Consider the following 14335-nt stretch of genomic DNA (forward strand, 5'->3'; position numbering starts at 1 on the left):
TTACCCCTTTTCTGGTTCCTCCGTTTGATTTATGCCAAACAATGCGAAAAGGCTTTTAATAAAACTGATGGGAAAAGCTGTAGATACCGATCAATGAATATTTACCAACTGTATGCAGCTGCCGGCAATGTAATAGACTTCCGACGAATGTGAATGACTCGTTTTTCTAAATACTAAAATAAGGATAGAATACTGGGATTCACAGTTTATTATATCATTTTATTGGGATTACTACATCAGTTTAATAAGCTGTTAATTTGTTAATGATTTATATGCTTTTACAAGAACTTTTGTATCATCATCTAAATTCATGTAGCATTATATAAATTCACTAAAAGTCAGTTTTTAAATTTATAGTTATTTTTGCTGAAAATCATAGTTCATTCTGATTTTTTTCTGCATATCAGCCATTTCTCCCCCTATATTAGATTCAAGTTAAAGCGCCAAAAGCTTTCACAATTAACACCAACTGGCGCGCCCATAAATCCGCAATAAATTCCTAAGGGTTGGGGATTGCATAAAAATCACATTAACAATTTGCTAGTACACGAGTATTTTATTTTTATGGCTGCATGTTTTATTTTTATTTCATGCACGTCTTTTGTACATTTTAATGCCCTTTAACACCCACACACCCCATCACCCCCTCCCACGCACACTATGCAAAGGAGCCGCACACGCACACATTGAACACACATGTTGCCACAATGGTGTTGGTGGGTAGGAGTGAGAGGGCCGGAGTGTCAGACAAGGAGGCACTGCACTGTTGCCATCGAAAGCGCAATAAAAACGCTTAATTTTTCACTTTTACACGAGCGAGAGCAAAGTTTCTTTGTTGTTGTTGTTGCCACGTCGCTATCTCTTCTTCTTTTTATCCCTCTGCCTGCTTTTTTTGAAGCAAGGATAATGGGTGTGAAACTGGGAGAGTCCTTGTATGTATGTGCAGGCCATTTGAAAGTTATTTAATTTAATAACAAGCTCAAAACATGTTTCCAGTAAAAGAAAATGAGCATAAATATGAAGAGGTAATCGTGAAGGAAGTATATCTATAGATTATAATATAACCAAACCTTTGCGTCGTTTAACCAACCATCTTAAAGCAGATTAAAGTATTAACCGATGAAAAAGTTTTTTTTAATTAAAAAGGCATTTTTGCATTTTAATTGGCAGGCGCTAAGATAAAAATTCCCAAAAACAGCGCGAAAACGCAGAACCCGAGCCCACAAATAAATGAAACACAAATACGACCGTTGATATCCATTTGATTTTTAAGCCTGACGACAAACAAAAAAATATGCAAAAGCGAATGCGATTTTTATTTATTGTACGATGCGCTTTTCTCTTATTTTGCAGATTTTTTAACGATACCGCACAATCTGCAGCCGCTCACATATTTGGATTCGTTAAAAAGTGAAAAATCTGTTGCGGAGGGAAAACAATCGGACTGCAAATCCAATAAGCCGTCGACAAAAGCCCCGTCTAAGCCACAAAAAATAGAAGGAAAGGGAAATTAAACGCAGCATCGAAAACGAGGACAACAGAAGGGTTTTCGCCAGGATTGCGTTCTTGTATTTTGGACACACGTGCGCCGCGGCTGCGCCCGTGCCCGTGTCCTTGGCAGGACCTGTGACGTCGCCAGTAGGCTCCGGGTCCTCGACAGCCACCATGAAGCTCTCCAAGCTGTCCAACCAGACCAACTCGCAGGACCCGCAGGCGGTCAACTCGCGCATCTTTGTGGGCAATCTGAATACCTTCCAGTGCTCCAAAACGGACGTGGAGCGCATGTTTCAGATCTACGGCCGCCTCGCGGGTAAGTCCTTGTCATCCGACAACCAGCCTCCTAACTCTACTGACTCTCCTCTTATATCCCCCAGGCATATCCATGCATAAGGGCTATGCCTTTGTGCAGTTCACCACCCCATTCGATGCCCGAAATGCCTGTCACGGCGAGGATGGCAAGACGGTCCTTAGCCAGACATTAGGTAAGGATTTATATCTTTGACCCCGAGGGGTGCGTGTCCTGGATGTCCAGTGAAATCACATGAATGACACCTGTTTCTGAATATTTATTTTAATTTGTGGTGTTTTGACTGTCGGAATTTTTATGGTTAATACGTATGCAAACTTAGTTTCAGTTAATTTAGGGAAATTTTACAAAAACTTCAGACAAAATATACCCTGGAAGAACAAATTTTGTTTTGAAATAATCGAATTCGGTGTCCCAGTTTGAAGGTCTCAATTTAAAATAAATTTTACTTGGAAATAACATTTATTGGCCTTCAATTCAATTCTGGAAATTAAGTAAGGTTTTTTTTGGTAATTTTAAAAACTCTGGATAGATCTATGTCATAGTTTTATTAATATTGAAATATTGAAATATTATTATTGAAAATATTATTCAATAAAAATTTTTTTTTTTTTTAATCTTAAACAGAAGTTTATAGCTATATTTATTAGAATTGTTAGCCTTTAAAATTCCCACTACTTGTAGTTAAAAGTCAGCTTAAATCCGTGCAAAAAATCGGCGTGTGCCTTAAAATCCCCGCTAACGAAGGCTGCTGCTTTGCATAGACATTCCAGACCTTAACCCTCGTCCTCGCCTGGGCCAAAGTTGCATGTCCGTGGGATATCGCCAGTTACGTGGGTCTTCTGAAAGGAGTTCCGGGGGGGCAGAGGGATTCGTCAGGTTAATGGCCGCCGGCAGCGGAAGCGTTGCACTAAAATCGAACAAACGCGCGAAAAAAGCCACAAAGGCGCCGTGAGGGCGAAGGAAGGTGGTGCGGATGGGTCGGTTTGTCCTGGCTTATGGCTTACATAGTTGGCAATAGTAATGAAGGAGCCCCGACGATCCTGGCATGTGTAGTGGCCATATCTCCAGGCACCCTCCGCACTAATGTCTGAGTATTTCGACGGGCGGAAGTCGCTGCCGGCCGCAAAAACTTAAAGTGCGGCCGACATAAATCTTGGCACGATACTTTTAATGAAATTTCAATGTTGTGCCAGCAGACAGTCGACTGTCTTGTGTATCTGCCTTTGCCCCGACTATCTGAATATATCTGACTATCCGACTATCTGACAGTCTAGCAGTCGTTCGGCGTTTAATGAAATAATTCAACGCCAGTTGCAGCTGCCATGTTGACGGTTCTGCGAGGCTTCTCTTCTTCCCTTTTTCATATTTTTTTCTTCTTCCTCCAGTGCGTATGTCTCGTGTGGAGAACAAGTTAATGCACTTAGTGCTCTGTGTCAGCTGATGATGCTTCTGCTGCTGGCGGCAACGCTGCGGATGCTTCATATTCATACGCCCCGTTCGCCGGCGAACGAAATGGAAAATACGCAGATCTCATGAAAAAATACTACCGCTTATGCAAATGCGAATTGCTAAATGTGGAATGCTAATTCCACTGATTAGGAAAAGGAGAGCCAACAACGAAGTGGCCGGCGTAATATTTCATTGCTACGCGCCATTGACTTTGAAGCGCTGGGAAATGCGGCCAGGCCAACTAAAGCGATTTACACTGGGGGAAAAGGGGGGTTGGCTGGCTGGAACTTGTGCAAATCCTTCTTACGCTTTTATCCTTAATCTTAATTATAGCCTGCCAGCCCAACAGTCGGACAGTGAGGCGGGAAAAGGAAAGCACAAATAACAGAAAGAAAGCCAAGAAGAAAATAGAGCAGCTGAAAAAGGAAATCTCAAAGCCATCACGCCCGCTTTTCTGTTTTTTTTTTTGTAAAAACCAAACCCACCAATTTGTAGATAGCTCTTGGTTCCCATGAATTTTCCTCCTTCTATTTTGTTGTTTTTTTGTAAGGGATTGGAGGCGCAGCCGTCGCACTTCAAACTTTGTCATGAATTATGATGAACGAGCGTGGGCTGCAAATGGATGTCCTTTCCCCTAATCCTGGCTTCCTGCAAATAGCTATGCATATAAAAACAGCCTCTGTCGCACCCTTTTCATTGCAAATTCAAATGCGGTTACCATTTAAGAAAATATTTGTATACTCTAATTAAATAAAACGGGCAGAACTTTTTAAATCATTTAGAATATATAAAGTCTTTAAAGTCTTTAAAATCTCAGTATCTTTTTAATTTTTTAAGCGCTTCTGTCGCAAAATCGTTCGCTTAAAGTCTTTTAAAATATTTTTTTTAAAAATTTAATAAAGAAAGCATATTTCTAGTAGATACTTTTTAATATAATTTTGTTTAAACTTATTATACCCGTTACTCGTAGAGTAAAAGGGTATACTAGATTCGTGCAAAAGTATGTAACAGGTAGAAGGAAGCGTTTCCGACCCTATAAACTATATATATTCTTGATCAGGATCACTAGCCGAGTCGATCTAGCCATGTCCGTCTGTCCGTCTGTCCGTCTGTCTGTCCGTCTGTCTGTCTGTATGAACGCTGAGATCTCGGAAACTATAAAAGCTAGAAGATTAACATTTTGCATGCAGATTCTTGGAGTTCCTACGCAGAGCAAGTTTGTTTCAAAAGGGTGCCACGCCCCCTCTAACGCCCACAATCGCTTAGATACGATTTTAAAAATTTCAATATTTCGGAAAAGTAAAAATGCAGTTTTATGGTGTTTATCAATACCTATCGAAAAGTAGAAGAAATTTTTTAAATCGGACCATTCGTTAAAAAGTTACGGCGGATCAAAGTTTTTATCTCCACCTCCTTCGCACTTCCTTTAGCTGAGTAACGGGTATCTGAAAGTCGGGGCACCCGACTATAGCGTTCTCTCTTGTTGTTATTTATTTTCAATATTTTTAAATTTTTCTAAGCTTATTTCCCCCTATATCTATACCATCGGCATAATTCGTTTTTATGCTTTAACAAGAACTGACACTGCAGCGCACTTTTATTAAGACTAATGATTGGGTTCCAGCGAGATTGAATTAACCGAGGAATGCAGTTGGCCAATGGACATGCACATAGGAAAAAAACAAAATTTTTAATCACTCACAGCTCGTCTATTCATTTGCCTAATGAAAGGAGTGAGGGGTGATAAAGGACTGCCTTTGAGGTCCCGGGCTCTTTGTATACTGCTTAGACAATGGCTTCAAAGGACACTGAATTTTTGTACTTATTTATATTTTCGGGATATAAAGCAGATTGCCTTTTATCATTAAGAATTTCCCATTCCCTTAATATCTTTTGCAGATGTCAACATGGTGGCCGAACCGAAAGCGCATCAGATCGGAAGAAAACGGCAGAATGTGAGCAAGACCGGAAACGATTGGTAAGTCTCAGGCAGAATAACCAAAGACTTTATCCCGGAATTCCCGACAATATTTGGCTCATTTCAATTTAATCTAAAAGTTAACTTTGCTCAATTTAACGCCGCCATGTGGCATTCACTTAGAATTTATTTACATATCATTTAACGGTTGGGGTTTTCGGGTGTTTTGTTTCGGAGTTTTCTGGGCTCCGCAACGCACAACAAATAAATAAATAAATAAGAAAGCATTCATCAGGCGATGGGGTCGCCCTTTGTTTCAATGCCCGTCCTGCATAAAATATTTGGCTGTCAACGGCTAGCCGTTGGGTTTTTTGCACCCAACCGGAATACTTCAGGCCAAGTTTTCGTCTCCATTTCTCCATTTACTTTCCGCTTTTCGCTTTTCGCCGGCGAGGGTCAGTTTGGTGTTCGAGTGCTGCGTCAACACACACAGTATATGTGGGTATCCGTATCCTGTGGATCCTGTGAGTGACAGTTGCAATGTATGCCATAATGTCCTGGCGCTGACATGTGCACTTGTTTGTCTTTGTCGTGGCGCGACGGCCTTAATGATGACTGAGCGACATTCACAATTTATTTGGGCCTTGAGCTCCAGATCCATCTGAATCCCCGCCACTCGTGTGGAAATATTTAATTTAAGCTTAATGACGCCGAAACGAAATGCGTTGCGCGTTGGCTTTAAAAGGACATCGAGCAGGCGGAGGAAACCCAACTGACAGCGACTTGATTGTAATTAAAACGCAAACATGTCAGCCCCCCGCCGTCTATCGAAAACCATATATCCAGGTGCTCTCGTGTTTGTCATTAAACGGCTGCTCACCTTTTCCCCCATCATCCTCCCCCCCTTTGACCACACACAAACTGACCGAAAAAGCCGCAATTGTTGCCCACTCACCCTCCCCCATCATTTGACCACAATTGGTTGGCTTCATCGGAGTGGGGTTCGTCCTGTTTCGGCATTTGTATCAATCACTGGCAACATAACCCAACGGGAGGGCCGGCACACAAACACAATTGCCAAATGACAATTCAAGCGGCGGCAATGGCAGCCTAAACAAATATTGACAGACTGATGGGCGGGTTGAGGAACTGACGGACTGACAGTGCGGTCGGGCAACAGTTGGCAGGTTGTTCATTTCGGGTTAATGAGAGGGTGTTTGAATTGAGGGGAGCATTTTTGTTAGGTAGGAATTATTGGCTAAGAATTAAATAACATTTTATTTGGTATCGAAGATTGGGAAATATATTTAAAGCATAGCTCGCAAATAACTGTTGACCGATTCGTCCGGTCCCCAAATAACTGTTTTTCTCTGAGACTTTGAGCAAACAATCAGAGAGCAACCGATTGAATTGTTCGTACTGAAATTTTGCTCGCACTCAGCCGACGAGCAGTTTTTTCGGCTTTCTTTTGCTCGGCTCGCTTACAGACCGATTGCTCCTGAACGACGTTTCAAAAAGTCTTTTGTGCATGTGTTAACGTTAACGTGCTTGGGCGATATTGCTCTCCCTTTCACTCGCACGTACTTTCAAAGGGAATACATTGTATAGTTGTATTAGTGAAAAGACTTTTTGCGATGACTTTTTCAGTCAATCGGTCTTTTAATAAGTCTCCCTGTGCGAGCAACATTCGTATCTCTCATTGAACGAGGTTCGTAACAGAGCGTCTCACGAACAGCTCAACGTAAAAGGCTCAACCGAAAACCAAAACGAAAGGAAACGAAGTGTGCTGCGCAGAGAGAGAACGAGGTGCATGCTATTTTTCGGTTGTTCTCGGGAGTAGAGCGTAAGGAAAAAAACGGTTAACAGTTATTTGCATGCTTTGATTTAAAGTAAAGAACTTGGAACAATAAAATTTAAAAGTAAATTTTAAATCGTCATTTTCTTTTCAACTTTTTATTTTTACTTTTTGTAATTATACAGGGTATACACAATTCGTTGCGTTTGCACGAGAAGAACTAAACTTTTTCCTGTACTTTTGGAAGCCTGACGTTGCTGACACTTCAATTAGCGAGCAAATATTTACTGAGCAGATTACAGCGTCTAAATTGCCATTTATTTCCTTAATAGAGTGACAAACAAAATTGATTATTAAGGAACTCAAATATTTCGATATTAAATTAGGAAATATTAAACTAGGAAATTAATTAATATATTTAATAATATATATACTATTTTTCCTTATGCAGGGACTACTTCTACGACAGCTACTGCTCCTCGGCGCTGTTGCGGGGCAGCGGCGGTGGTGGTGGGGGCGGTTCGAACGGAGTGCGGGCCAAGAAGCGAAAGCGCCTTATGACCAACGGCGGCGGTCTGGCGGTGGCCGTGCAACAGCAACAACAGCAGCACGGCCAGCATCATCACAGTGCGGCCGCAGTGGCCGCTGCAGCGGCGGCAGCAGTCCATCAGCAGCAGCAGCAGGCGCAGCACCAGCAGCAGCAACACCACCAGCAACAGCAGCAGCAGCACCAGCAGCAGGTGGCCGCCGTTGCCATGGCGGCCATGGCCAATTTGTTGCCGCAACAGCAGTTGCTGCTGCATCAGCAGAATCTGCTCTCGAATGCGGCGGTGGCTACAACGGCAACGGCGGCGCCGGGATCCCTCCACTGGTCGCAATACAAACAGGAGCAGCAGCACCACCCCCATGCGCATCCGCACCACCCGCACCACCAGCAGCCGTTCGGATTCCAGTTGAAGAGCAGCGTGGCTGTCCAGGCGACGACATCGCCGCAAAATGCAAAGTCTGCAATAATTGCTAATCAAACGGCGCTCGGCGAGCCATATCCGGTTGGAGCTGCCGCCGCCTTCGCCACCCATCAGCATCAGCAGCAGCAACATCAGCAACAGCAACATCAGCAACCGTTGCTGCAGCCGTTGACTCTGGCATTGTCCCCACAGCAACCGCAGCCTCATCAGGCGGCAACGCCACTACAATTGCACAGCCAATTGATGCAGCAACATCAACAGCAGCAGCAGCAGCAACAACAGCAGCAACAGCAGCAGCAGCAGCAGCTACAACAGCAGCAACATGCTCAGGAGCAATTAAGTTTGCATCAGCAATGGGGACCATTCAAAGTCTACAGTGAGTATTGACTCTAGTTTGCTCGGGAGGATGCTGGAAAAGCTGAGGGATAAAGACAGAAAAGTATATTTTAATGATTGTCTGTGGTTTCACCTTGGGAGTTGCCAAAAAATAGCAGTAAGCTTTTAAGGGGCAGTAAAATAGTGGTTGTACTTCCTCATTTTACCTCAATTCTTAGGGTCAGTAATAGTAATATAACAGAAGGAAGATAATAAAATTTAGTAAAAATTAAATTAAAATCGTAATGGATTTTTTCTAAAATATTTTTTTTTTATTAAAAATGATTTAAAATTGAGATCATCATGGGAAATTTAAAAATTATTTTATTTATTATTTAGTTTTTTATAGAGAAGTTTTGAGCAAACTTAGTTTTTTATTTTATAGGGCAGTTTATATTTTCTGAGTCCATTTTTCTCTCAAATTTTCTTTACAAATTATTTTATTCAATATTTTTTGTATATTTATTATTTTGTTTTTTATTTTATTGGGCAGTTTATATTTTCTGAGGTCATTTTTCTCTCACCTCTAAACTTTATAGCCTTACGATTAAAGTCTAGTTTTCCTGTTTTGAAGTGTCAAAAACAAAGGTTTTTGAAAATGAGAAATGTGTCAACGTGAAGCGCGTGGCCCAGCTCTCATCGTCTTCCTCTCAGCCATTGCAACCTTACTCGGTGTCGTCCAGGGTCAACGGCAGGTTATGTCCTTGCCCCTGGAGGAGGCCCCGCCGCAGCAGCGTCTGCCGCCGGATTATGTGAAGGGAGTGCTCAGCCTGAAGAGCAGTCTGCTGGCCAATAAGCCCGCCTTGGGTTACGGCTCTAATCAGCAGGTGGAGAACGGCATTCGATCCGGCGGGAGGTATACACCCCAGCTGGATGTGCAGCAGCAGCCGCAGAATCCGCAGAGCCAGCAGCCCCTGCAGGAGATTCAGGTTGAGCCCGTTGCCAATCTGAGGCCATCTGCTCATCTAGCTCACCGACCCCCTATTCACTCCCAGATGCCGCCGGCCAAGTTGAGTCGCTATAACCAGGAGTTTCCCGCAGCCCACCTGTTCCAGCCGCCCTTTGTGCCGCTGCCCAAAAAGCAGGAGTCGCAGGATGCCCCGCCGACGGCCGAGCAACTGGAGTTGCTGCAACAGTTGTCCGAGTTTTTTGGCCAGCGGCAGCAGTGGCAACAACAGGTGCAACCGCAGGAGACCGTCAACTGTGCTCAGATGGATCAGAATGAGGGCAAGGGACAGTGCGAAGCTGAAGTGACTACCGACTGTTGTGATACCACGAGGGAACCCAATAAAAATGAGGACGAGGATTCGGTTACTGTGGATGTGAAGAACAAGGAACCGGAAGAGAGCACCACCACAGCCCAGCCGAAGCCTCCAGTGGCCCCGAAAACAAAACCAACCAAGCCAAGTGTCACCAAGACCACCACCCACAAACCCCTGACGACGCGTACTACCAAATCAACTACCAGAAAACTGCCCTGCTGCACTAAGCCACGTAATCAGGGCATTGCAGAGGCGCCCAATGTCATTAGCTTTTCGCTAAATATCCAAAATGATAATGCCGAGCAGGCAAAGTCCCTGCAACAGCTACCTCGAACTGGTCGACATGTGATTCAGCCCGATTTACGCATCAATGCCATCACAAACTTACTGAGATATCGCAGAAAAATAGCTCAGGGTGCAGTTAGCACCTATCCCAAACCCTTTTCCCCTTTAAAGGATCAAGAATTGCAGGATCAAAAGAGTCGAATGAAACGAAAAAGAGACAAGATCCTGGACAAAAAGCAGCTACTTCAGGCTGAGCTTAAAATTTGGCCCATTAGCATACGATCGAATTTGGTGGAACGCTTACACTGAGTTATAAATAAATATATATTTTTTAAAGCGTTGAGATAAATAAATATTTTAGAAAATATTTTGGAAAATATTTTAGAAAATATTTATTTACTAAACTAATTGTTCGATTGCGGGGGTGCCACAGATCGCTTTTTTTTTAAATCAGTTTTATAGGTGTCTAAAAGTATGCAACAATATATTTTAAGGTCGTAAGTTAAATGTATTCAGTTGGGAAGATGACTATTATTTTTCGCAGAATACTTTCAGTCATTTATTTTTTCATTTGAAGTATGAATTAAAGCAAACATAAATATTTGGAAGCATAATTTAGGTTATTAAAAAATAAATAATGAAGGCTTACTTTTTCCAGACCTTTTTCGACTGCCTTCCCAATATTTTCAACATATGCTCAACCCCCTTCCAATTCCTTTTGCATATTCGCAGGCAATCCGGACACATTAATCTGCGGCAATTGCCGGGAATCCTTTGGCGAGCTGTCTGAGTTATTGGACCACAAGAAAAGTTATTGCAAGCTGAGGTTCACATGCAAGTGCCAGGATGTTGCCTTTGCGGCAAGTGCAAGTAAGTAAGGGCGCTCCCCTTTTCGAGGGAGTGGCGACTTGTCTGTCTGTCGGCTGGCAATTAATTTATGATTGTTAAACACTTTTTGCCCTTGCCCCGGCCAAAAGTGTTTGTCTAAGGCTGCTCTCTCTGTTTGCCAGTCAGCAACATCTGCCGGCCCGGGCGGCAGGATCAGGATGTCTGCGGATATTCATGTCCTGCGGCTGCTTGCAAATGCATTTAAAATTGAGTTATTTATGCGCCAGAGCCTCCGATGCCTGTCCTTGTGCAAATTCCAACTTAAATAACTAATTAATTCTCGCATGTTTCGCCCCTCTCTCTGGATATTCAGAGACTCCGCCGACGAGCGCCAAATTGCTGTGCGCCGTTTGCAAGGATGCGTTCGCCAATCCTTGGGATTTGATGGTCCACGCACAGGCCGCCCACATGGTTAACATTTACGAGCTGGGCGATGATGAGGGCAACCCCACTGCCGCCGCAGCAGCCATCACCACCGACAACAACAATATTGCAACGGCAGCCGTGGAGAATGGACATGCAATCGCTGATGAGACTGCCGCAAAGCAGCAGATGCCGCAAATGCAACCGGCCTCATCAACACTTAACAAGGAGCCCAATAACAATAATAAAATTAGCAACAACAATACAGAGGCCACCAACAACAACAATGGCCACATGTCGCCCTCGGGAACAGGCATCATTATGGCATCTTCTGGCTCATCGGCATCGGCCGACAATGGAACGGCCAGCGACATGGAGACCAACTGCCAGCTGGACATCAAGTTCAGCCCCAGTGCCAGTCCCAAGGAGGTGGGTGATATGGCTGACCCCTCACCGCCTGGCAGAGACTCCCACTCCCTAATGATTCTCTTGCAGGATCAGCACAGGGACGATCTCTCGCTGGACGGGCGCATGTCGAGCAGCTCCCAGCAGACCCATCACTCGGATGAGCTGAACGTCAAGTTGCTGAACGGCTCCGTCTCCTCGAGGGGCAGTTCGCCTGGGCTGGAGGCGGATGAGCCGCCGGCCACCAGGGCTTGTATTGTCCGCACTCTGAGCATTGTGAGTATGGAAGATCCTTGGAAGATTGCTTACATAAACTTGTATGTGGGGTGATATAATGTAGAGTCTCTATTGGTTTTCTAACACTGTTTGGTATAAAAATATTGGCTTAGCCATTAAAAAAACACAAGGTTCTTGAAATCGTTTATAAAGGTGCTTAAAAGTATGCAACACTATTTATTAATCCGAAAATGCAATGTATTTATTTTATCTATGGTTATACTAGAAGTCTCTATTGCATTTCTAAAACACTTTGGTATAAAAATATTGGTTTAGCCATTAAAAAAATGTGTTCAATTGTATGCAACCCTATTTTTTAGTCCGGAAATCCAATGAATTAATTTTATCTGTAGTGATACTAAAAGTGTCTATTGGATTTCTAATACACTTTGGTATGAAAATATTGGCTTAGCCATTACAAAAACACAAGGTTCTTGGAATATTTGATAAAGGTGCTTAAAAGTATGCAACACTGAACCGGAAGTCCGAAGTAGGAATTAAGTTACAAAACTTATTGTATTTTACTGCATACTTTTAAACACCTTTTTAAGTGGTTTTAAAACCTTAGTAAATTCTTTTTCACTCTCCCATATTAAATTGTTTAAAAAATATTAAAATTTATAGATATCTAATACATCTTCATCTCCGTATCCTTCCATTTACAGGAGGCAACCGGCCCAGCCGCTGCGCAAACTGCCAACGCTTTGAGCTTGATGTCGAACAGCTTGAGCCTGGCCCTCGCACCGCAATAGGTCCAAGGTCAAGAGGAGCTCCTGGAAAGGACAAGCGGGCTCAGAAGACTCCTTTTGGAGTGGTGTTTTGTGCTATCGTCATCCGATACAAGTGCAATTTCTTCAGTATTTTTGTAACAGACTAATCCCGGCGGGAAGTTAATAAGTCAGAGGGAAGCGAAGGGGAACGAATAACGTAAATTACAGCAAACATATCATTTTAAATTAGCCATAGATATGACAAGCGAGCAGCTAAATATATAGTGTACTACGGTAGCTATAACAATTACAGCCCATGTGTACGTTTATATGTAATGTAATGTATTTGTATTCGTAATTGTAATTGTAACTGTAATTGTAAACGCCTTTGTGTTTGTGTTGTTTGCATGTCCTTTGGGTTTTGCGTTTCAAACGGGAGAGTATTTATTTATTGGGTTTCAAAACTGCATAAGTGAACGTATAGGTAAAAAATATGGAAAGCTTAAGCTGTCAACGCCTGTCGGCAGTGCGAATTGAACGGTAATCGAGCTTTGTATATAGTTAATACCAATTGCAAGGATACAATTTACGGAATTATAAGATCATTGTTATTAACCGGACGTTTGTCCGGCGGCGGCTTTAACCGATGTTTATATTTTCGATATAATTTACGGAACAAATTAATCGTAGTCGGTAGCAAATTAACCCACGCAAATTGTATATCAAAAGTAGCATAGTGACAACAGGTGTTTCAAAAACAAATTCGGAGAAACTTGCTATACATTATCATCTAGAACCATAATCAAATATGCGTAATATTAATAGCGACTGTATTCTGAAATAACTATATCAAAAGTAGCTGCTATGTAAATAGGTTAATCAACGTATTATGTACTTACCAAGCAAACAATTTGTAAACAGTAACAACATTCAATTCAATGTCCTCCAGCTAAAGTATATAAACCAACAAATGAAATGTATTATGCAAAATGAGAATACCAAATATATATTAATATATATAAAACGATACTTATTTCACCCAGTCTTTTAATGGTTTTTGGAAAAACGGAAAATCTATACTAAAGTAAGTTCTTTAAATCACAGTCTCATTTTGGGCCAGGTATAAGAAATTCTATTTCGCAGCTCATTAAAATAAATGATCGCCAGACTTTGCCAGACAGAGAAGTGTGTAAATGTTTACGGCTGGCAAAAGGAACAGGTAACAGCAAGTGCAAGGACAATGCCAACATTGTTGAAGGCAGAGTCACAATAATGAAAAGCCCCAACAAAGGCTGAGTTAAGGTGGGCCACTCACTCTCCCCCTCCTTTTCCGTTCCCGTTTTGGTGGCAGTTTCCCAGGACCTCCGAAAAATTTAGACACAATGCCCCGAATGCAGTTGACTTTATTAAAATGCGCACCCAAAATGGTCGCATCATGTTGCCTTTTTTTGTTGTGTCCTTGCCGCTGGCCACTGCGATTTTTCACTACTCTGAATAACGGATACTTAAAATTGACAAACATTTTGGTAGTCGAAAGTTTTTTAAAAATGCTAGAATCACCTTTGAAAAAGTTTTTAAAATTAACATATTAATTTAAAATTTTTGATTTTCTCTTTATTGTTCTTTATGGCTTTAAATCAGCAACATACTTGAACTAACATTAATCAGCATTGGAGATTAAAATATTTTTACTTTTTGGGGTCTTTAAAACGGCTATTTAATTTTAGAATGGTTTCTCTGATAAATTAAAATATCAAGAATTTGTTTGGATAATCTCTTCTTAGAAATTTTTCTCCTAATCGGAGAATTAATATTTTTAATTCGGATATTT

General features: G+C 42.1%; 2 protein-coding genes across 4 annotated transcripts in view; both read left to right on the top strand.

Moving 5' to 3' along the window:
- LOC108065801 (uncharacterized) overlaps positions 1–13531 on the top strand; it is a 33755-nt gene extending 20224 nt beyond the window's left edge. The window contains exons 2-9 of one of the 2 annotated variants that reach the window (XM_070215269.1): positions 1354–1810; positions 1875–1982; positions 5159–5237; positions 7424–8316; positions 10595–10732; positions 11064–11542; positions 11609–11794; positions 12460–13531. In XM_070215269.1, coding sequence (XP_070071370.1) covers positions 1666–1810; positions 1875–1982; positions 5159–5237; positions 7424–8316; positions 10595–10732; positions 11064–11542; positions 11609–11794; positions 12460–12546 — 2115 coding nt within the window. In that variant the 5' untranslated portion in view covers positions 1354–1665 and the 3' untranslated portion in view covers positions 12547–13531. Of the gene's footprint in view, positions 1–1353; positions 1811–1874; positions 1983–5158; positions 5238–7423; positions 8317–10594; positions 10733–11063; positions 11795–12459 lie in introns of both variants that reach the window. The other variant, XM_044394576.2, reaches the window with a different exon arrangement.
- Positions 8868–10200, top strand: LOC123003060 (transcription factor SPT20 homolog). 2 transcript variants are annotated; one of them, XM_070215659.1, is made up of 2 exons: positions 8868–9244; positions 9311–10200. In XM_070215659.1, exons 1-2 carry the CDS (start codon positions 8921–8923, stop codon positions 10169–10171), a joined length of 1185 nt encoding a protein of 394 aa, XP_070071760.1. In that variant the 5' UTR covers positions 8868–8920; the 3' UTR covers positions 10172–10200. The 2 variants fall into 2 exon arrangements, with proteins under 2 accessions (XP_070071760.1, XP_044250364.1); XM_044394429.2 differs by having other exon boundaries at positions 8868–10200.
- Positions 13532–14335: the final 804 nt, after the last annotated feature.

This window comes from Drosophila takahashii, chromosome 3L (assembly GCF_030179915.1).
Source record: "Drosophila takahashii strain IR98-3 E-12201 chromosome 3L, DtakHiC1v2, whole genome shotgun sequence".
In the NCBI taxonomy this organism is placed as follows: domain Eukaryota; kingdom Metazoa; phylum Arthropoda; class Insecta; order Diptera; family Drosophilidae; genus Drosophila; species Drosophila takahashii.